General features: G+C 39.8%; 1 protein-coding gene across 1 annotated transcript in view; it reads left to right on the top strand.

The window, feature by feature from the left end:
• The window catches only part of wnk4a (WNK lysine deficient protein kinase 4a), a 50,350-nt gene that overhangs the window by 12,086 nt on the left and 16,392 nt on the right, over positions 1-21,872 (top strand). Inside the window, exons 3-10 of the mRNA XM_085361561.1 lie at positions 6,869-7,041; positions 7,465-7,685; positions 9,248-9,405; positions 13,879-13,967; positions 15,302-15,521; positions 18,242-18,629; positions 19,241-19,383; positions 20,634-20,707. Coding sequence (XP_085217687.1) covers positions 6,869-7,041; positions 7,465-7,685; positions 9,248-9,405; positions 13,879-13,967; positions 15,302-15,521; positions 18,242-18,629; positions 19,241-19,383; positions 20,634-20,707 — 1,466 coding nt within the window. The remainder of the gene's footprint in view (positions 1-6,868; positions 7,042-7,464; positions 7,686-9,247; positions 9,406-13,878; positions 13,968-15,301; positions 15,522-18,241; positions 18,630-19,240; positions 19,384-20,633; positions 20,708-21,872) is intronic.

Raw genomic sequence — 21,872 nt, 5'->3', positions numbered from 1 at the left:
GCTGAGAGAATTCCTGTAATGAGAACCAAGGGTTTGGTGGGAACATCCAATGTGGTTGGAGCTTCACTGCATTTTAGGTATTGTGTGAAGATTATCTGCAGCATTTGATTTTCCAAATGAAGATGTGTGCAGGAGCATTTTTGGAGTTTTTGGATGGAAATCACCAGAAATTATTTTTGTGCTTTTTAGTTTTAGCACTCATATTAAAAAGGCCAAAAGTGGAATTTGCACGCAGTCAAAAATAATGATGTAAACTTTGTTTGTCATATTTCTGTCGTCCCAAGAGGCACTAAAGCAAAGTACAGTTAAAAAGAATGATAGAAGCTGTAACTGAGAGCCTCCCTGTCATGAGATGTACTCGTACAGATAATTGTTTTTGACTGCCACAGTTGTGCGGCCAGTTGGCTCGGTTTAATCAGGTTTCAAAGCCCACAGATTCGCCTTGGCTCTTTGGAGGTAGAAGATGTATCTTTGACGGCTGTCGAGTCTACTGCAGTTTACAATAATAGCCTTAGCTGTGCAGACTGAGGAGCTGCCTGTAAACCACAATGCAAGTACACAAGTTTTAGTTACCTTTCTTAAACTCCTCAAGTACTTTAATCTGTACACCTTGCTAGTACCAGGTTGGACCTCCTTTATTTAGCCTTCAAAATTGCTTTAATTTATTGTGGCATAAATTCAACAAACATATTGATGTTATGTGGAAACATATTGGGCCATATGGACACATTAGCATCACTCAGTTCCAACCATGCCACCTTTTCTCCATACCTTGGTTGTAAAGAGTGGTTATTGGTGTTGTGTTGTGTTGTATTTGTGCTGTTCCTGTCCTATGAGTTTAAAGCAGTGTGGCCTTTCTTTTGCCACTAACTTGATATTTTCTTTTTTTCTGGCCATTCTCTTAACCCTGGGGATGACTGTGTGTGAACTCAAGTCTATTTCCTGATAAAGACTCGTGTCATTATGAACAGTACAAAAAGCTAAAAAAAAAAAATAGAATTTGTGTGACCCTTAAGTAAACCTTTTCTACTCTTTTTAGTCTCGTTTGGAGTCATCGAGTTGAACTATTTGGCTTTATTTTTAAGGCAGCTCTCTTCCAGGTTGCAACCTTCAGGCATCTTGTGATCTTTCAGTGATTCAATGTTTCCTGTGGAGGACAAAGTGTTTGTTCCTTTTACACTCATCATACTATTAGACAGAACAGCTATTATATTGTGCACTGTGGCATTTCCAAACATCCTTTCCTTGCAGAGTTATTTCATCTGATAGGAGTCAGTGTCCTTCCATCTGTTTTTCTTGACCTGAGATTGCTCCGATATCAACTGAAAGGTGTTACAGCTCAAAATGATCCTCAGGTTACTGCATAAACACCAGCCAAGTTCACAAGCCATGAACATGACGTCGTTTAAGAACTACTGATCGTCCATATTCACATTTACTGTGCTGGCATTTTCAAAAGTTTCTAATTGAAGTTTAAGGAACTACTTACTTACAAGCTGCCAACAGAAAATGACAGAGCCAATCAAAGATGTAACGTGCAAGGAAAAGTTCCACATCTCTGTAACTGCGTGACGCAATGCTCAGCCTAAAGGGCAAGAGGACTAACCCTTTAAAAGAAGTCTCAGAGAAGGTGCAGGATGGTACTATATATGCAGAGCAGTTTCTAGAAGACTGACGTTTTAATGAGTTACTAAAAGCAAACACCAGATAGGTTAAGAGATGTCAAGAATAACAAAGTCAACAGGCGATAAAAGATCTCCCAGCTTGCAAACAAACATAGCCTTGTAGTAGAGGTCGAATCGACCAAGTCGGTATCCTATAAACCAAATCCAACCAATAAGGTGAACTCAATTCGGCTCAGTAATTTTTTTGTTTTTGTTTTAATCTCTCCAAAAACTGCTACTGGTAATAGTATATGTTACACTTGGGTCTTAATTGTGACCACTTGGGGAAATTAATTGCCCACCGCTGCTATAAACAGTGTCACCACATGTAAAAGTCGTTTTTCCAACTATAAAGTGAAATGCATAAAATTTTATAAGATAACAGTATCAGTGTCAAAATTAACCCTAAAATGCAATATGATGTTGAAAGTGTCTGAGCAGCACTGGCAAAGACTTTATGACAGGCTGCTTTTCATGATTAAAACACATAAGAGATAGTGTAATCCTGTATCTAATTAGCGGGCGCCACAAGTCAATTCAGCCTCTCAGAAGGAGAGCAGCAGTCAGAGGCTGGTTTGACTCCCCAATCCTTATGAGATTAATGGCTAACCTCCCTCTGCCTGCTCCATTTACAGACCATGTCAGGTTTTCTTGGAAAGAGCACACTGCTGCTTCAGTTCTCACCTGCAAACATCTAAATGTGACGCTATGCCAGTGCAGGTGCCTACGTGCGTGTTTATACAAACTGTATGTCAGTCAAGGGGAGGGCATGTCAGTTTCAGTGCTGTGAGGTCAGACTTTTTTCCCACGTTGCCTTTGACCTCAATCCTCACTTTTGGCAAGTCTGTCATCACGGTCTCCGATGGACACTAGTTTGTTAATTCTGCAACTGCGCAGGTTCTCCTCCTGTCGTTAAAGGGTCAAGACAAACTCTGGTTTTTATCTGCTGGGCTCCTCACTGTCAGCGTCACAGGACACAGGAGTTATTGCCTGTTAGCGTCACTTTAAATAATAACTTAATGACAGGAAGAGGAGGGAAAACTTGCCTTAGTCCCAAAGCGGGTTTACACAGAGTTTAAGATAAGATAGGATACACATTATTTGTCCCAGAGTTGGGAAATTCCTTTGTTACCGCAGTTTAAATTGACTTAACCACAACAAATATAAAATAAAGAGTATGTTGCTCAATAAAATTGAATACAATATGATCAAAATATTACATCAATAAGGTGAACTACTGTTATAGCTACTACTATTCTTATTATTCAACAACTGAACTTTTCTACTAATAATCAGTTGATCTTTCCCTTCTTTTAACTGATGAGTTATTTGTTTGGTTTACAAATTTAAATAGTTAGCGCTAGAAAATCGCAGATTGCAATTTGTTCTTGCGCCAACATATTAAAACCCAAATTCTTCCAGTTAAACTTTAATTTCTTGACAGAAAACAACAAAAAAATCATGTTAAAATATAGAGCTAGCAATTATTTGGCAAGAGATTATGTTTAACTTATGAAACAACATGGAACTTTTCATGCATGGCTAAAGCCTGCTAGTACTGGAGCTAATGGAGGAAAGCAATTGTGCACAAACTAGCAGCCGTTTAGCTGAGGGTGCAGCAGTTGATGCTATCTTGCAGTGTTTAATGAAGGAATAAACCACAAGGGAATGGAACTAACATACTGTTAGCATGGCTTTTTATACAAAAAATGTTATCCAAATTTTATCTAAAATATGTTAAAATTTAAAAACAAAATGAATCATTTTGTTTTTCTTTTTGGGAAGTCGAAAGCTAGACTTCTATTTAAGCGTGCTGATTGGTTGCTTAAGGACGAGACACGCCCTCAATGTCACTCATTTCCAAACAATAATTACATGTTAGAATCATACGTAAATTACAACTAAAATGTGTACAAGCAGCTGGCTTGTCTGAAGACTCAAAAGACCCCTGAACCGTTTGATCTTTGACATTAAATCACTATTTTTAAGTCTTAATGAATACAATGTGGCATATATTGGACAAAGGAAGATGTCTAGAAAGAGGGTGACTATGTAGCTGCCAGGCAGGGAGAAAAGACGATGTCCACAGAGGAGATTCATGGATGGAGTAAAGGAGGACATACAGAGGGTTGGTGTGACACATCATCTGCTGTGGTGACCCCTAAAGGGAGCAGCTGAAGAGCAGCAGTTCAAGAAGATTAATCATGCAGCATTTAAAACCAGTGGGTGATGTTAGAATCCATTGTTTACTACAGGGTTTGGTAATGACTTACTGCATTACCTAATTAAAAGTAACCATTATTATTACACTGTGCCTAAAGGTCTGTCATTGAATAATCACAAAATAAACTCCTGGCTGATATAGAATTATATTTTTGCAGGAGAAATGAACTGAAAAGTCAGTTGAAACCTTTAAGACGCATTCCTGCAGGCTATACGTAGTGAGACTGAATTCTTTCTTCTTCTTCTTTTTTTTACTTGCCCTACTTTTCACTCTGCATTTAGTTAAGATTCCTGCGGATGCTGCAGTCCATCTGCATTGACTGGATGTTCCCCAACTCGCGTACATACTTTCTGCGTCTGTTTTAATGCACACAGTTCATTCCTGTACTAAGTCAGAGTATGCACTGCACACCACCTGGTTTGGTGCAAATGTTGTCTGACATGCTGTGTCCATGTCCCTGTTCTCATAATAGGGGCGCTGACAGGGACTTCTTAATACCCCTGCCTCCTCTACCATCAACACTGCTTATATAACTCCACTTATGTGGCTCTGAACTGAAGTATTTCCAACCCCAACCATTGCAGACCCCCAACTTAACACACACACACCTCTGAGTGGCTAAGAATAAATCATCTAGCTGGAAGAGGCTGCAGTAGAAGAAAAGCTTTTGCAGAGGCATGCTCACACACCTCTGACTCTGAGGTTGTTTTATTGATATACCCACTTGTCCTTTCAAAATGGAGATTATTTGTTTTTGTTGTTGCTCCCCCCTGCATCGCTTTCTCTGGTGTTATGCAACCTATGTTGGCCTCGATTCTCAGAGAGGGGAGGTGGAAGAAAGAGTGAGTGAGAGGTTTGGGACAGATGCAGGCCTGCTAATATACCATGGAAAAGTTGGATAGAGGCCTTGCAGAATGGGGGTATCTTCTTTAGGAAATGCCAGAGGGCAGGGCTTATAACTAAAACGGGCTACAGTTGTCTGTAATAATAAAATGAATATTCCTGCTTATGAAGTTATACTCTGATCAAACAGCCGCTGCCCTAATGAGAAAACTGTTGGAGTAAAACCAAAACATAATGGAACACGATCAGTTTTCAATTCCTCTGTTAGTCACAGCTTAAGTGAATGTCTTTACTGGGAGGAGGTGTTGTTAAGTCACCCTGAAATTGGCCAGTATCAACAACAGTCTAATTAGATGATTGCACTGCAGTGTTAATGCAGCTCATAATTTGCTTTTCTTGTCTCCATCTGCAGCTAATTTTCCCCTACATTGTTCAGTTATTGGCTTTTTAAATGAACAATGGTTGCTTTAAATAGAGGACGGGTTTGGATGAGTCACATGAAGTAATCACCCATTATCGGTGCCGCTTAGTTTGGCAGCTCACATTTTTCTGAACGCTGTATTTCACAGTTGCTACTGCAAGATTTTGGTTTTCCAAGAAGGCCTGCATTTTATGCTGTTGTCATTTGCAGCCGTGCCATCTTGCTTGCCAAGCTGTAGTAAATCTTGTGGTTTTGGGGGCGTCCGGGACTCCAAGTGGCTAGACTGCGTGCCACAAGTTGCCCCGCCTCTGTCCTGCAAACAGCTTTCATTTCTTTGCACAGGTGACTCTCTGCAGGAGAGTTATCTGATGTTGTCATCTTAGATGCATAAATATCCAGATGCACATCAAACCGTACACTCATTGACTCGCCCTGGCTCATGCAAGCTGCAAACATGCCATAATTTGTATCATGTTGCATATTTTCCCTTATTTTCAGAGCACATAATCCCATTACGGCTCTAATCCTCAGTGTCCATAAAGCTAATTTAAGTGTAGCCATCAAAAATTAGCTTAAAATTGAAGTGACTTACTCTTATTTGCTTAATAGCTTTTTTGAATGCAGTTCTAACTATTCCTTTTGACCCTTACGCCAAGATGTTTTTCTTTTATGCAAAGCTTTTAGTGTTTCTGACAGAGCTCTTTATATATGAGGAATAAGCTGCAGCCTGTCCTCACATCATAAACTGATCACTGTTGACCTAAAAGTAATTCACTTGGTCAGAGGTCTCCTTTGTGTTTCGCCTTTGAGCTCAGTGCCACATACTCGGGCTGCTGGTGTAATATGACAGTTTGACAGGTGACTGACGCAGGTAAGAGTAGCGTTTCGTTGTGTGACATCAGACTGTGCAGTTCTTCAGACAGTCTGCCTCCTGTGTTGATAGCTCAGCATTAGCCTCGCTGGGAAAACGTCGAGAGGAGGGAGACAGCAGTGGTCAAGCTGATTGTAAGCATAAACACATGTAGAGCTTTTTTTTTTTTTTCCCCAGAAATCTACCTCAATACAGAATTCATGGTCCTGAAGTCTCTTGGGAGTTTTCCACCAACCGCCCACCGCAGGCAGAGTTACTCCACCAGTCGCTAAATTGGGCCATTCATCCAGAAGGAAGCACAAAAATGTCTTTGTTTGTCCGATGTGATTGCTGTGTTTGGTTCAGTGCAGTTTTACACAGATTTTAGAAACTTCCTCCGTAAATTTTTAAAGTCAGAGCTCCTCTCATTGGAAAATAAATGTTGTTATGCAACTGGAGGGTCACCCAGATGGATGAACCTGTGGTTTCCAATCCCACAGTGAGCTCATTAGCTAACGTAACAGTGATTTATCAGATCGCTCCCATGCATTTGTATTTGCTGTGTTTATTGCTGCCAACTTATGTAATCAAACAAAACCCTGACGAGACCAGAGCATGTGCACGTTAAAATTTTACTACAGCTACAACTCAACCATCAACACAACTGGATTTTTATGGCAAAGCAATCTTACCCCACTTAGTCATGGTTGTAAAGCTTTCAATCATTTTACATGATCGGCAGATTTTAAGTCTTTTTTTTTTTTTTTAATGTTCATATCCTGAAGGTGGTCAACATATTGATGTCTTAAAAGTGTTTAATATTAATAAATACCTATTACGGTAACTTTTTTTTTTTTTTTACACAGACTCGCAAGTTAACCAAGGCAGAGCGTCAGCGTTTCAGCGAGGAGGTGGAGATGCTAAAAGGTCTGCAGCATCCGAACATTGTGCGCTTCCACGACTCCTGGAAGTCGACAATGAAGGGCCATAAGTGCATCATCCTGGTGACTGAACTCATGACCTCAGGCACGCTCAAGACGTGAGTCCCTGTGTCCAGTTCCACTTTTGAATTAAACTGCAGATTTGCATGTGTATATGCATATAAAAGACTGCAGTTTATGTATAGATCAAAGTCCACAAACCTAAAAACGGTTCATTTTTGTCTCAAGTAGCTGATGCTCTGTTTCTAAATAAAACTTGCCAAGTCTCGCATACCAAAAAGGATATTTGTGTCATGTTTGACAACTTCTCCTTTAAGTAATGATGAAAGCTCTACTTTGGAAACAATGTTCTAGGAGCGAATTCAGGAAACTCACTCATTTTAAAACTTCCTCTTGGCTGTCAAAATAAGAGATTAATTATTTTGTAGCACTTAAAAGCTTCCTTTTCTTTCCGTGTTTTGATATGTTTGGACTGATTCTTATCCTCTTTTTTTTTTTTTTTTTTTTTTTTTTCTTTTTAGGTACTTGAAGAGGTTCAAAGAGATGAAGCTGAAGCTGCTCCAGCGCTGGAGTCGTCAGATCCTGAAAGGGCTGCACTTCCTGCACACACGCACTCCTCCCATCATCCACCGGGATCTCAAATGTGATAATATCTTCATCACTGGCCCCACAGGCTCTGTCAAGATTGGAGATCTGGGGCTGGCCACTCTCAAAAGTGCCTCTTTTGCTAAAAGTGTCATTGGTAAGTGTTAATTTAGTCTGTGTTTACCCTGCTAGACGAAAGAAACGGCATCTAGAGCACAATTTATCAGTTAATAATTATCTGAAAATATAATTTTATATGCAAAATGCCCTAAAATGGTCTTGAAATGGTGGGAAAATCCAATGGCATTTTACAGGCCTTGCATTTGTGTAAACACCCTCCTGTTTCTGCTTACTCTTATTTCCTCCGTACTCATACTACCATGAATGCCTCTGTTTAAATTCCTGTCTGCATTTTTAAATGCAGCATCATTAACCAAATGGCTTCTAATTTCACCTGGAACTTGCCCATCCCATCACTTACATCCAGGGAGTGCCAGCCGTCACATGCACGATAATAACTTGTTGATTTTTGTTGAAAGTGGCACTGATTTTAAATCATTTGGTCCAAATCAAACATAGTATGTTGGGGTATTTTAACAAGAGGAACATTTTTTAACCTTTTTTATCAGCAAACAACATTAACAAGATTTTTTTTTCTGCTGTTGGCTGTAATGATTAGTCAGACTATAACTTTGGACCAGAGTAAAGGACCTCAAGAGCTATATGCTAGTAATACCTGCTTTTCATGCAATGCCAAAATCTAAATATCTGCAAAACAAATGACACTTCCATCAGCATCCATTAACTGTACTGTCTACTTGGTGCTAATTAGCAAATGATGGCATGCTAATGGGAATTGGAAATTATATACATTAATATAAGCATGCGTGCCTTAGTTAGCAGCTGTTATTGCTAACAATCATGAATATTAATCATTAGTGACTTAAAAAAGAAGGATGCAGGTTAAATTTTATCTAAATAAAAATGTCAGGAAATTCTTGTTTGTTTATATTTCTTTAAAAACATCATCCCTGCAGCTCTGTTCCATTTCATGTTTTTCCTCTGGTTGTTCACGCCTCACCTGCAGTGGCGCAGTGTCCCAGCAGTGCTTCTTACCTCAAAGTCTGGGGATGGTAAATGCTGCTAAAAGGGTAGTAAAGGAAGGGGCTGCACCCATAAGATGAATTATGGGGAACTGTGCATCATGCAAAACTACTTTAATAGATTCCAGGAACAGAGTTGAATGGCTGCTTGTAGAAAAAGGATAAACATGGCTTGCATTGCATACAGCTTGTCCTGTGCACAGGAAAAACTGTCACGAGAAAAGACTGCACGTTCTTCACTTAGTTTACTATATGTATTAGGTCTCTTGTTCCAGAAAGTTGCTCCTGTTATTTTAAAATCTCTATCAACTATAAATAAGTATTAATTTTCTCAAAATACCCCATCTTTGAGCTGTTTGATTTGCAAATTTCTTGTCAGCTGAGGTTTTAACTGCATCAGGCAACTACTTTGAGCAGAAACTCTTTGAGCAGAAACTACCTGGTCATCTTGGCAGAGAGTTTAGCAGTTAAAAAGCTCACCTCATGTTTAAAGCGTGTTCTGATGCCATCAAAGTGGCAATCACACTGTCCAATAAGGGTCCTTGACTCTTATTATGGCTCATCAAGGATTTTAAATAATAGAACAACCTTTAAACCTTTTCTTCTCCCCTGACAGGAACACCTGAGTTTATGGCCCCAGAGATGTACGAGGAGAAATATGATGAAGCGGTGGACGTCTACGCCTTAGGAATGTGCATCCTGGAGATGGCCACATCTGAGTACCCATATTCTGAGTGCCAAAATGCCGCCCAGATCTACCGCAAAGTCACCAGTGTGAGTAAAGCAAAGACGAGGACTACCTCATTTCCCCCGATATTTAGTGTGATTGTCCACATGTGTTCTTCCGTGATGATGGAATTAGAGAGGAACCAGGATATCTTATTCGTACAAATAGAAATACGTAAAACGCACATGAATTGGGATTGAAATCATCATTACATAACATAACAGATTGCAGATGTTTTTCTTTTTTTTGCATTGGAATTTATCTGTCTGACGATGAAATGGGCTTTAAAGAAGTGGATTTTGGGAACACAGGCTGATGCAGTTCAGGCTGTTCTTGGGGGGTGCCAAGCACATCAGTGACGCCACGGTGGGCGAGAGCAGGCGAGAGCAGGCGACTGTAGAATTATATGTTTTGGAAAATGTGTCTCACTCCTTACTCCACAAAGAGGCCTGTTTCTTTCTTGTGTGTCGCGTATGCAAAGCAAACAGCGTGTCTGACGGAGGCTGGAAAGTGAGAAAGTGACAATGCCAACAAGTCGTAGTGCTCCTGGCTCCTCCACAGACAGGAGCATTATGTGGAGAAGCTTAGGCATACATCATGATGAAAAAACACAGTCATTAGCTGCTGTTTTTTATGATTTGTTAATGCTTTGTGTTTATGTGGAGCTGAAGTCACCTGCTATTAAAAAGGCCCGCAGTAACCAATATAGCGTGACATATGAAAGGCAGGACAGACGGGCTTCTGTCGTGACTGTTTACAGACTCTCCTTGTTCACATTTAAGTATACACCAAGTAAATGGATAGAAACGTGCTTTCTCATGTACGCTATATAACCAACAGTATGTGGGTGTTTGTGCATTTTACACTTATTTTTATCCACTAGGACTTCCTTATTTCATTTTTGTTATTTTCTTCCTAGGGCTGTGCGATATGACCAAAATCTCATATCCCGATATAAGAATTCTATCGTCCGATAACGATATAAATCACAAAAATTTTAAATTTTCTGTAAATTCTGTGAATCTCGGGCAGCTCGACATGCGTGAATTGTTTCCAGCTGCGTGTCCTTTACCCGGAGTCGAGTGTTTTAACCGATGCGTGAAACTATACATTTTTAGACATAAGTTGTAACGGCTGCCGATTTCTTTGTATTTATTACACGGCGTTCTGCGGGTTGCCTGTTCTAACATTTGAGTCTAAGGTTTCTTTTTTAGCACCTGGCGGCTCTTTTTTACTTCTTATCCGTAAATAATCTGCTCTTTCACGTGATTCAGTTTATTTTGAAAAGTCTCAACAGGATCTTGAGCTTTATTGTGAAAGGTTTATGTGGAACATAAACAAGCGGACACGCGAAGGAGTTGCCGTCGCTGTTGCTAACGACAACGCATAAAAACAGGCGCTTGTCTGTCCCTAGTGTGGTTATATTAAATATAAGAGAAAGAGAGAACTTTAAGAAATGAATATAGCCACTACAGTAACCATCAGAACGATGAAAAAATATTGCCGTAAACAGTTTATTTTGCGACACCACGAAACAAACGATAGCGTAAAATGAAACGATAGATGTTTTTATATCGTCATCTGATATATATCGTTACATCGAACAGCCCTATTTTTCCTGCTTTTTACACTTACAGTAAACACACCTGTTGGTTCAGCCATTAAAGCCCGCCCCCCCTTCTTTGTACAATTGGAGGCTTACCAGTGTCAGAAGCTGCTTCTTTCGTCCATTAAAGGTTTTTTGAACAGGCTGTTCTTCAGCATGATTAAATCCACATTTTCTACACTGGTGAGCAAGAAAAGAACATTAATCATTAGGATGGAACAACCCCACTCCATCTGTTTTAAGTGATCTGCTGTATATGCCCAATTTGAGAAACTGCTGGAAACAATGACGACATATCTAGCAAGATTTCCTGGGTTTTGTGTTTGAGATAAAGAACTTCTTCTGGGGTCATTAATGATGATGCTATTAAACTCTTTCCTGCCAGATGTTTAACCTAGCTGGAGGGATTTGTTCCACGACAGCACCAGTGAGGTCCGACACTGATGATGGCTGATAACGACTAGTTTGCGGTTGCCATTCAGGTTTACTTCAAAGCTTGGGGGGGCTTCTGTGCAGGCCAGTCAAGTTCTTCCAAAGCAGGAAAGAATTTTATTAAAGAGCTGCCTTTGTGCAGGGAGCCCTTGTGATGTTTGAGGAAGAAGGGTCCAAAGACAAATAAAGATAAATTATTACTGTATTAGATTAGAATTAAGTAAAGTGCAAACAGCAGGAGCAGTGTATACAGTTACACAATATGGACAAAAGTATTGTATAGTAGTATAACACCTCTTAATCTTAATCCTTAATTCGGGTGTATAAAACAAAGCAGCCAAGCAGTCCGTCTTTCCAAACAACTGTGAAACACTGGCTCGTTCTAAAGACTTCACTGAATTCAAAACGTTGTAACGTAATACTGTTACTGTTGTAACATATCAGTTAATAGAATTTCTTCCCTCCTACATATTCTGTGATCAGCTGTAAATGTAAAGGTAACCAAGTTCTGAGTCCCTCATCTCATATCCACATTAGCACAAAACCTAAAAAAAAAAAAGGAGCTTCATGGCATGGCTTTCCATGGCTGCACAGTTCCTGCAGGTGTAATGTACTAATGGTGCACCACTTTTGTCCATGTAGTGTAAATTATATAGAAACAAATGTGTATAGTAAATTGAAGTTAATACTGTAGTGAAGTCATAGTAGGAATAAAAATATGTACAGAATAAGATATATTTTTAGGTGGAATTTGATTTTGCTCTTATAAAACCAGTTAACAGAATTCATTCAGTATTTAAGGAAAGCACCTCATCAAAATCATTGGAAAGAATCTGTGTGGGGGACATGGTCATTATAATTAGCCTTTCATACCTTGGCTCACGCAATGGCTAATACGTAAAACATCTTCATCAATACAAAAAGTCCAGTTGCCTTCTTATCAAGCATTTGAGATTAACATGGCTCATATGACTGAAAGCCTATAGAGACAAACTAATTAACTAATGATAATATGTCTTCAGATGGCAAGTGTTTGTATTGCAGTAATGTTCTGATGTCCTTAAATTTGTCTCTAATAAATAACCATTTCATCTTCATTATTACAAAATTAATAAAATCTCAGATAAAACTAAACATTTTTAAAGCATTTTTGAAGCAAACAACCAGTCTGGAAAGTGAACTGAAGAAGAAAAATGAATTAAAATTAGAAAACAGTAGTAAGTCTTAGGTATTTTGGTCTTATAGTGTTTTTCCTCCTTAGTATACTTGAATTTCTTGTCAAAGAATACCACACTTTACTTGTAAGACATAACCACGCTTTGTTCTCATATCTGTGTAAAATAATTTGGGTTCACTGATCGTTATGTTCCTAACAACATTAAAATCTGACCCACAAACCAAAGTTAATACAAGCGCAGTGTGTTTCTCAAGCTCTTATCTACATGTAGACTGCCGTCGCCACCAGAAAGGAGCTGAGTCACAAATTAGATTTGGATCTAGGGAAAATGGATTTACTCTCAAGGTGCCTACACAGTATGCGGACACTGCAGCAGAGTGCTTAAACAAACAAACAGCATGTCTATAACTGCAATGAAGCGCGCTATGTTTGCACTGGCATGTAGTTGGGATGCTTTATCAAAAGAATGGAAAAAAACCAAAAAAAACCCACCAAAAATTAAAATAGGAATGGCGTTACTACGCTGTCTCTCCTCTCAAAGCTCTGTCATTTGCCCCACTTAAACAGGCAGCAGGAGTATGCATTGAAGTTCTTTGTGACCCTGATTAAAGAGAACCAGTTACATGCAGTGACATGTCTGTCTTTAAATGAGATAACAAAGTGTACCACTCAGCCTTTTACTGGTAAATCAAATTATTTAGGTGTTTGGGTGCATCATTGCATTGCTTTGGTATCTGCTGGCCAAATGACCTTGGTTACTTCCTTTCTTATCTTTGTTGTTACAGGACTTGGAGCTCTGCTGTAATCTGTACACAGACTTATGCACATACTGATGATAGCATTTAGAAGAACTCCCTTATTTCTTATTACTGAGAAGTCCTGCCCTAATAATTTTGCGATTAACTGCATGGAAACAGCAACTGTTCTGAGTTAAAAATAAAAATAAAAATCGGTGCAAGGATTGGTGTAAGTTAAAGGGAAAGGAAAGAAGGGAGAGCATTGCTGGGTTTCTTTCCATTTATCCTGAGCTCTTGGTTTTGTTCTCCTCTGGTGTTGACATGGTCGCAAAGCCAAATGTCATGCTGGCTAGAGGCAGATGTCACAAAGCAGACGATATATCAGACATGCGGTGCAGCCGGGAGCGGCTGTCACCGCTTTGATCTGATCGTCTCAGAAGAAGAACTGTGGGAGGAGATCATTGTTGCTAACTTTTTCTGCATAAAGCTCCAGTCTGTGTTCCCTCCTACACTTTTTATTAAGCCTAATAGATGAAATTAAACTCTGTGTTCTTATCTGTTTGCACAGGGCATTAAACCTGACAGCTTCTATAAAGTCAAAGTCCCAGAACTTAAGGAGATCATTGAGGGCTGCATCCGTATGAACAAAGATGAAAGGTAACAATGAAAGCACACACTTTATTATTTATATCATCTTTTCTGCTCTTCACTATTCTCAATTATTATGTTGCACTATGCTTCAGAAAGCACATACATGATGTCTAGAGGACTTTAAAAAGCCTTAAAATGGCCTAAATTATACAAATTTATACAAATTTAATTTCCTTAAATAAAGATTCATGCAATCACATCATAAAACCTTGTTTGTTTGTTTTTTTTAAGAATTCATATTTGTATATCCTAGCCTCCAGATGGCCACTTGAAGTGGCATTTGCCCTCACAGTTTGAAAACCACTGTGTTAAATTTAATTTTGATGGGTATTTTAGTCATGACTCCTCTAATGATTGAAGCACAAAAGCTGCTATTTTTCAGCACATTTGCAGTGAGGCTGCATTGTGGGCAGTTTGTACTCCAATTCATGCTCAGTACCGAGTCACAGTTAATCTCATAAACACACAGCCATGACTGATTTAGTGTGCTGTAATCTGTGAATTAAGTGGACTGATATGAGCTGAACATCTGAAGTAAAAATCTTTAAATTACACAAAATCTCTGTCTGTGTGTCTGTTTGTTGCCTTGTTCACAGACTCCTCATAGACCTTTAACAGTTGACCAACCAAGCTTGGGGCACAGGTCATCTTAGGCCCCTGAAGCCTCTTACATGACATCATGTTGTTAGTTAGCAAAAGGCTAAAATTGCCCATTTTTAGCATTTAAGCATCTATAAGACCTTACAAAAGCGTTGTATCAGTTATTTCACAGCAGTAACATCCCATTTCTATACAAAAAATTAATAATGCATGATTATTATGAGGCCATTATGATGGTAGTGATGACAATTTAGCTAACAAGCTAAAATGCCCCCTTTATAGCATTTATGCACATGCAACACTTAAAGGAAGTGTACTATTGATTTAATTTCATGGGAATAAAATCTCATTTATTGTCACAAAAGTTGAAATATACATGCCTAAAACCCACCTAGTAACTAAAATTACCCATTTTTAGCATATAAACAACATTGACCAGATACTACTGTACCCATGGGCATATATTAGTGGTAGAAAGTGCATTTACTCGGAAGAAAGTATATTTTAGCATTTGATTTGGATTTCAATTGCAAATTAATTGCAAGTTACTTAATTTATTTTAAACAATTACAAAGAAAACTTTGTAAAAAGTCTTCAGTTCATCTCCTTTATATCTCCTTAAATTTTTTTGTTTGTTTGTTTGTTTTTAAACTGAAGTGAAACTAGTTTCGGATGTTATGAGAAATAACCTTGCAATAGCAACCCTAAGTGCGATAAAACAAATTACTTTCTCTCTATAGGTACACCATTCAGGACCTTCTGGATCACCCCTTCTTCCAGGAAAACAATGGCGTACATGTGGAGTTGGCAGAGGAGGATGACATGGTGAAGTCAGGCCTGAAGCTGTGGCTGCGCATGGACGACACCAAGAAGCTCCACGGGAAGTACAAGGACAACAACGCCATCGAGTTCCTCTTCGAGCTCTACAAAGATGTGCCTGAGGAGGTGGCACAGGAAATGGTAGGTTGGCACGTGAAGAAAGGATTTTGTGAGGTCAATATTTGCTGCTTTACTGACCAGGGGCCTGTGCTTCGTACCGCGCTAAGTGAGTTAGCTGGATTAGATTGTTGACGATTTCGCGTGATCCTGGATCGTTCGGTTCCCCGAAGCCCATCCGGGACTTGCTGTCATAGCAACAGAGCCGTAAGCGTAAACCTGCTGGGGAGCAGGTTTACTTTATGTAAACAGGATTAGATCGCGGCCACGCAGGTATGCCCGCGTCATTCATACGAAAGCAACAGCGATATTCCACCACTGTTTCACCATAAATAAATAACATCACTGTAACCAAAGATAATGCAGCACTTGATCCTTTTATTGATGTCACACAGATACATACAGGTCATTCCCTAAAAAAGGGAAATGTACTATTAACATTCTATTACATGTATGTGATTATTACAGATGTAATTCATATTTCAGAGTAGTAATTGTAAATTACTTCGTGTAATCAAGATGAGAGACCACGGCTATAAAAGCGAAGGTGGATTTGGGAAGTCTGTCGCAGTCATGTCCTGTCCGTTTACGCGAGCAACCCATTGCGGAAGGTGCAAGATTGATAAGGAGAGTCCTCAGAATTCAGCGTATATTGCGGGACAGACAGGATCCTTTAGCTCAGCGCGACAGTGTGCTCATAGAGAGATATCGATTTTCCCGTGAGGGTATTATTTACTTAACCAACTTGTTTACGAGGGGGTGCAGGACCACCACCTGTCTTTTTTTTTGCTCTGCCCTTTTCTTGGTTGCTGTTATGAACAAACAAACAGAGTATTCCAGGGTCTCTTTCCAAGAGACGACAAGCAATATAAGTGATAAATATTACCATTCTGTAGAATATTCTTATATTTCACTTTTACTTGTTCCCATGTTCTAGTGGGTCCTGTTGTGGCTCTAATGTGAAAGGGGATATAATATAACATATTATAATATAATATAATGTAATATAATATTGGATAATATGGTGTGATATGATAAATCTACCCTACCGCCTACTGGTGTTGGCCAGAGGGGCCGATGGCGCAATATGGCAGCCTGGCTTCTGTCAGTCTGCCCCAGGGCAGCTGTGGCTACAACCGTAGCTGCCTCCACCAGTGTGTGAATGTGAGAGTGAATGAATAGTGGCATTGTAAAGCGCTTTGGGTGCCTTGAAAAGCGCTATATAAATCCACTCCATTATTATTGTTATTATTGAATTACTTACGAGTTTGATTTGTCAGCAACTTTCTGCCAGCCCTCTCTCCTTGCTTTTGCAGCCTTTGCAGTGTTCCCTTGCGTTTTAATTAAACTCTGAAACTCCTGAAATCCCTCACTCAAGAGTTCTTGCTCTGCTGCCGAAAAATACCGAGCGCGCTCCTTCAACATTTTCGCCGACCAATCAAAGGGTTGCCGATCAATGTTTCTACTATCGATGCGTAGCCCCTGTTGGGCCACCCAGTGATCTCACATTACTTCATCCAGCTATACTAATCGTCAACAACAGGTGTGTTCGGGGAACCGGAATAGCGAGCTCAGAGTTAGCGCGATGATTTGGTCTTGGATGTTTCATTTGATCTTGGATGTAGTAAGCGACGTACGAAGCACAGGGCCCAGGTTTGTAACAGATGTTGGTGAGGAAATGGAGTAACTGATTCCTGATCAGCAGATAGAGGCCAACTTAGCCAACTTCCACGTGCTCTCTGCATCCCAATCTTCATTTACGATTTTAGGGGTTTTTTAGGTTTTCCAAATGAAGGGTGGATGAGGGTCCTCAATGCAACAAAAACCTAATTTGGACACTAACGTGATTAGAAAGACAACTAAAAGTGGATTCAGTTGTAATATTTCCAGGAGCGATTTAATCAATCTTTCTTCTAATTGGATGCCCCTCACAAACAATAGGTTTAAAGAAGATATGAGAGGGATACCTGTTCTATTATTGTGGCCTTAATATTCAAAGCTTGGTTATGTTTAACATGATAATCCTGAACTGTAACAGAATAAATGTGACAGAAATTAGGAAAAGCTTAATAGGTTCAATTTAATTAGAGTTGTATGGGGTTTGACTCTTAACCCTAACAGTGAAAGCACATGCACCTCAACATCATTGTGGTTCCTTTACCTTTCTGTTGTTATATCCACTGCAGCTCCTAAGGAGAACACCTTGTGTACTATGTTAAGGTCACAGCTCACCATTTAATTATCAGTGGTTTGAAATGGGAGAGGACGTCTCAGGAAGCAGCCGTAATCGTGTCTTTAATAATATAATGGCTCCTACACTTATTACAAAACCTTATGTCCTCCATAAAGGTCACTTTTAATGAGAATACAAGATACAATTTCTTACCTGTTTACCTTTTTACGGCAGTTTTCATCAAGATCAAATTTGGTATCAGCAGGGGACATCGTGCCAGGCTAATCTGCTGTAATCTGACTATGTGTTGAGAGGTTGTTACGGACTCGGTGTCCCACTCTGCTGAACTGGATGTCATGGGAGGCTGTAAAAAATGCCAGATTGTCAAAAGAATGAGGCCTATGTGTTTTCTTTTTGTAAAAAAAAGAAAAAATACAACACCGACTTTGCATGTTTATAAAACTCTCAGATAATGTCACAGCTTGCATAAGTAGGTCATTAAATGCAATAGAGCTGTATTAGCACTCATATGCATGTTGTACCCTGACCATTTCCCTGTGCTGTTATGCAGGTTGTGCTTGGCTTTGTGTGTGAAGCAGACTTCAAACTAGTAGCGAAGGCTATACGCGACCGAGTGACGATCATCAAGCGTCAGAGAGAGAAACTGAGGCGGCAGGCCGAGGAGAGGAAGAAGAAGCAGGCGCAAGAAGCCATAGAAGAAGAACCAGAGCACCAGGCCGCTTCGCCCAAGGTCAACGATGTTGTTGCAGCAGATTCCCCCATCCCACCCCTGACACATCTAACACCTTTGACGCCATTGACACCATTGGCCCCAGTTTTGTCCCCCGTCACCAGCTCTGTGGACTCTGGCGTCAGCACCCACTACCCTGCAGAGCCAGAGGAGCCCGAAGTTGACCAGCACTTTCAAGTTCGCCACAACAGCCTGTCTTCTGCTAACTGTAAGCTGTCTGATATCACATCCATATACCGTGAAAAGTTAAATGTTTGCATGCAAAAGTTCACTGTGCAGTATGCAGGATTAATGTAAATGCTGTCCCTTATGAATTACTGTGGAGTAGAAGAATGAAATAGAAAAATACACAAGTAAAGTACATTAAATTTTTGTTAAAGTTTTGTTTAAATTCTTTTATTTGCTGTTCTTAAACTCCAGAGACATGTTTTTCACTGCATTAGCTGCACAAGTGCGCTTCACACAAGGCTTTTCTGATGTCAACGCACGTGGGAGAGATGCAGAGAAAAGTGAAACTGTGGTTAACTGAATTATTCAGGCCCTGTAGGTCTTATTCCATGGTGTGCACATGTGCTGTGCTGAATGTTTCTCAACTTTTTATTCCTGTTTTAGAGACAGCCATCTGATCTCATTTACAAGGAATCCAGAGCAAATCTATTCCACAGTGAAGCCCTTCAGATTTTTCTTGTTTATGTGTTTTGTGTATCTCAGGCTGGGGTCATTAGAGGTGTGTGCAAGAATGCACAGAGTACAGATTGTGTCAGTTTTTTAGGCCACAGCGGGTTATGTGCTAATGGTCGATGTGCTTTGTTGAAACAGCTGACTGCGAGACGGACGGCTATCTGAGCCCCTCTGGTCTTCAGGATCCGCTGGAGGCCGGCAACGTCGGCATGCCTGCGAACTCTCCCACCACGCATCCCAACCCCCCCGCCGTAAACGGTATCTCCCTCCGCTTCCCCTCGGTAAGTGGTTTCAATAAAGAGCTTGTTATAAAAGGAGAAAGCTCAGGGTGGTAGAGGGGAGGATGATTTTGAAGACTTTACAAGACCGCCTTTTCATTAATCTCTCCAATCCAGGGCTGACACATAATTTAAAAAGAAAATTAAAGGGCAACACAAACCTTTTAAGAACAGCTTTAAATACAGAACTATAGTTGAGTTTTTTTTCTCTTAATTTCAGTTTCTTAATGATAGTTTTTATTACTTAACTTAAACCTGTTACTTTATAAATAGATCCGTCAGTCATTGACGACTTATCACCAAGCAAGACATTTTTATTAATTTTGTTCGATCCAATTCAGTTTCACTTACATAGTGCCAATTCACAACAATCAGCTCAAGGTGCTTTATATTGTAAGGCGGGCTGTTCAACTCCAGGCCTCAAGGGACGGTGTCCTGCAGGTTTTAGATATCACCTGAATCAGATGATTAGTTCATCACCAGGCCTCTGGAGAAGTTCACGACATGTTGAGGAGGTCATTTAGCCATTTAAATCAGCTGTGCTGGATCAAGGACACATCTAAAACCTGCAGGACACCGGCCCTTGAGGCCTGGAGTTGGACACCCCTGTTGTAAGGTAAAGACCATACAATATTAGAAAGAAATCCCAACTATCAGATCTATGATCAAGCACTTGGTGACAGTGGGACGAAAAACCTCACTTTTAACAGGAAGAAACCTCTAACAGCACCAGGCTCAGGGAGGGGCATCTATCTCCCGCTACTGGTTGGAGGGCCCAGAGGATGAATTAAATATTTTTCCTCAAATCAGGATTTATTTTGTTTTATAGTTAGCGCATGCAAGATGCAATTTTTGGGCCATGTTGCTGAATAAATTTAGGTAGACTAAGAGTTTAAAGACATGCTAGCAGCTTGTGCCTCAGTCTCAATTGAAAGAAATTTTTCTAATATCATGTTCATTTTAAATCAGAAAGTGAAAAGATCTGTGATCATCTTTTTCCCATATTTGATGCATAAATATCACTTTTTCTAACTAATCAAATTTCCTCTAAATTTTGCATTTATATAGTCATAAAATCAATATTTTACAAGTTAAAATGTAAACCCCAAAATAACTCAAATTTAGTCATAAGCACTGAAATAACTGTTTTAGAGTGAGTACTTTCCTCACCTAACATCACATATAACTACAAAGAAAATGAACACTGTCTTTTTCCATGTTTATCTTACCACATTCCTGTTTTCTATTCATAGAGTATTGCTGTCTCCAACAACATAGAACACGGCAGTTCAAGGCCTACGAGTGGCTTCAACTCCCCCGTGGAGAGGTAAATCTGTCGAGCCTTTCTGTCCTCCTCACTCCGCCGTTTTATTTGCTGTTAAATGAACAATAGAGTCTAACAATTCCTGCCTAATTTAAGTAAGAAACCTGAAAATCAATGGGAATCTTGTAGAAATGTATTTTCTTTGGATCCCTTCCTCCTCCACTCCTGTGGGCTTTCAGGCTTGAGGCTATAGACAGACTCTGCTGGGTTTTTCTTTGCAGAGAGGCAGAATGGACCCTTGAAGATTTCTTTTTTTGACTGTGTGTCAGATGTTGTAAAGGCCTTGTTTTCTGTGCTGGTGGGATATTAGTGATACAATGTTTGAGCACAATGTGTTTGTGTGTGCGAGTGTTGTGGAGGATGTTCACCTTGGATTTAACACTTTAAGAGGATGATATATCTATTTTTTGTTTTTGTTTTTTAGTCTATAGAATATAAGAAAATGCTGTTTTCGTTGCTTAACACACCTCAAAATACACAAATTTGATCTAAAGTTGTGATTTTATTTTGAACCTAATATGTTTAATACAAATTATGTCATCTTCCAATTTATCAAAGCTCTTTTTAGGGTAAATAAAGTGATTGTCAGGCTCTTTCACCATCATCTTAGTTCCCTTTTTCGATTAGCAAGGAACAGGCTGTATCTAACATGTCTACTATAAATTGAAGCAAACATCAAGAGGGGATTGATTGTCATGTTTTGCAACAGCCTGGTCATGCACTGTTTAGCATCCAAAACACACTCCCAGTTGCTTAATTCTTCTGAGAAAAGCCCTCGATAACTGACGACCCAAACTGCGTGTCACAAATAACAAAGAAAACAAAGGTTTGCAGCATCGCCACAGATGTTCGCCTGTTTCTGTCTGATTTCTGTGTACTCAGTGTCTGAAGGTGAACTAAAGTTACCTGTGAGGTGGAGGTTTTTAAATAGGGACGACGGGTGGGTGCTGCCAGCCAGTAGGCCTGTAAATGTTTGCAGCCTGTGCTGGGGAGGTGGATGGAGGAGGGGGGGTCTGTTACCACAGTGGTCCAAAAAAAGGCCCATGAGATGTAATTAGCTGAACCAAACCTTTTTATAAAATACCCTGAATGTTCTGCAGTTCTCTGAAACCTAAAACTCCTGTATAAATGTTACAGATCGCACCGACACGTTGCTTTCCCTGGATGA

Source organism: Diplotaxodon limnothrissa, linkage group LG8, assembly GCF_057381915.1.
Source record: "Diplotaxodon limnothrissa isolate DT_005_m linkage group LG8, D_limnothrissa_male_GT1.1, whole genome shotgun sequence".
Lineage (NCBI taxonomy): Eukaryota > Metazoa > Chordata > Actinopteri > Cichliformes > Cichlidae > Diplotaxodon > Diplotaxodon limnothrissa.
This window is presented reverse-complemented; position numbering and strand designations above follow the sequence as displayed.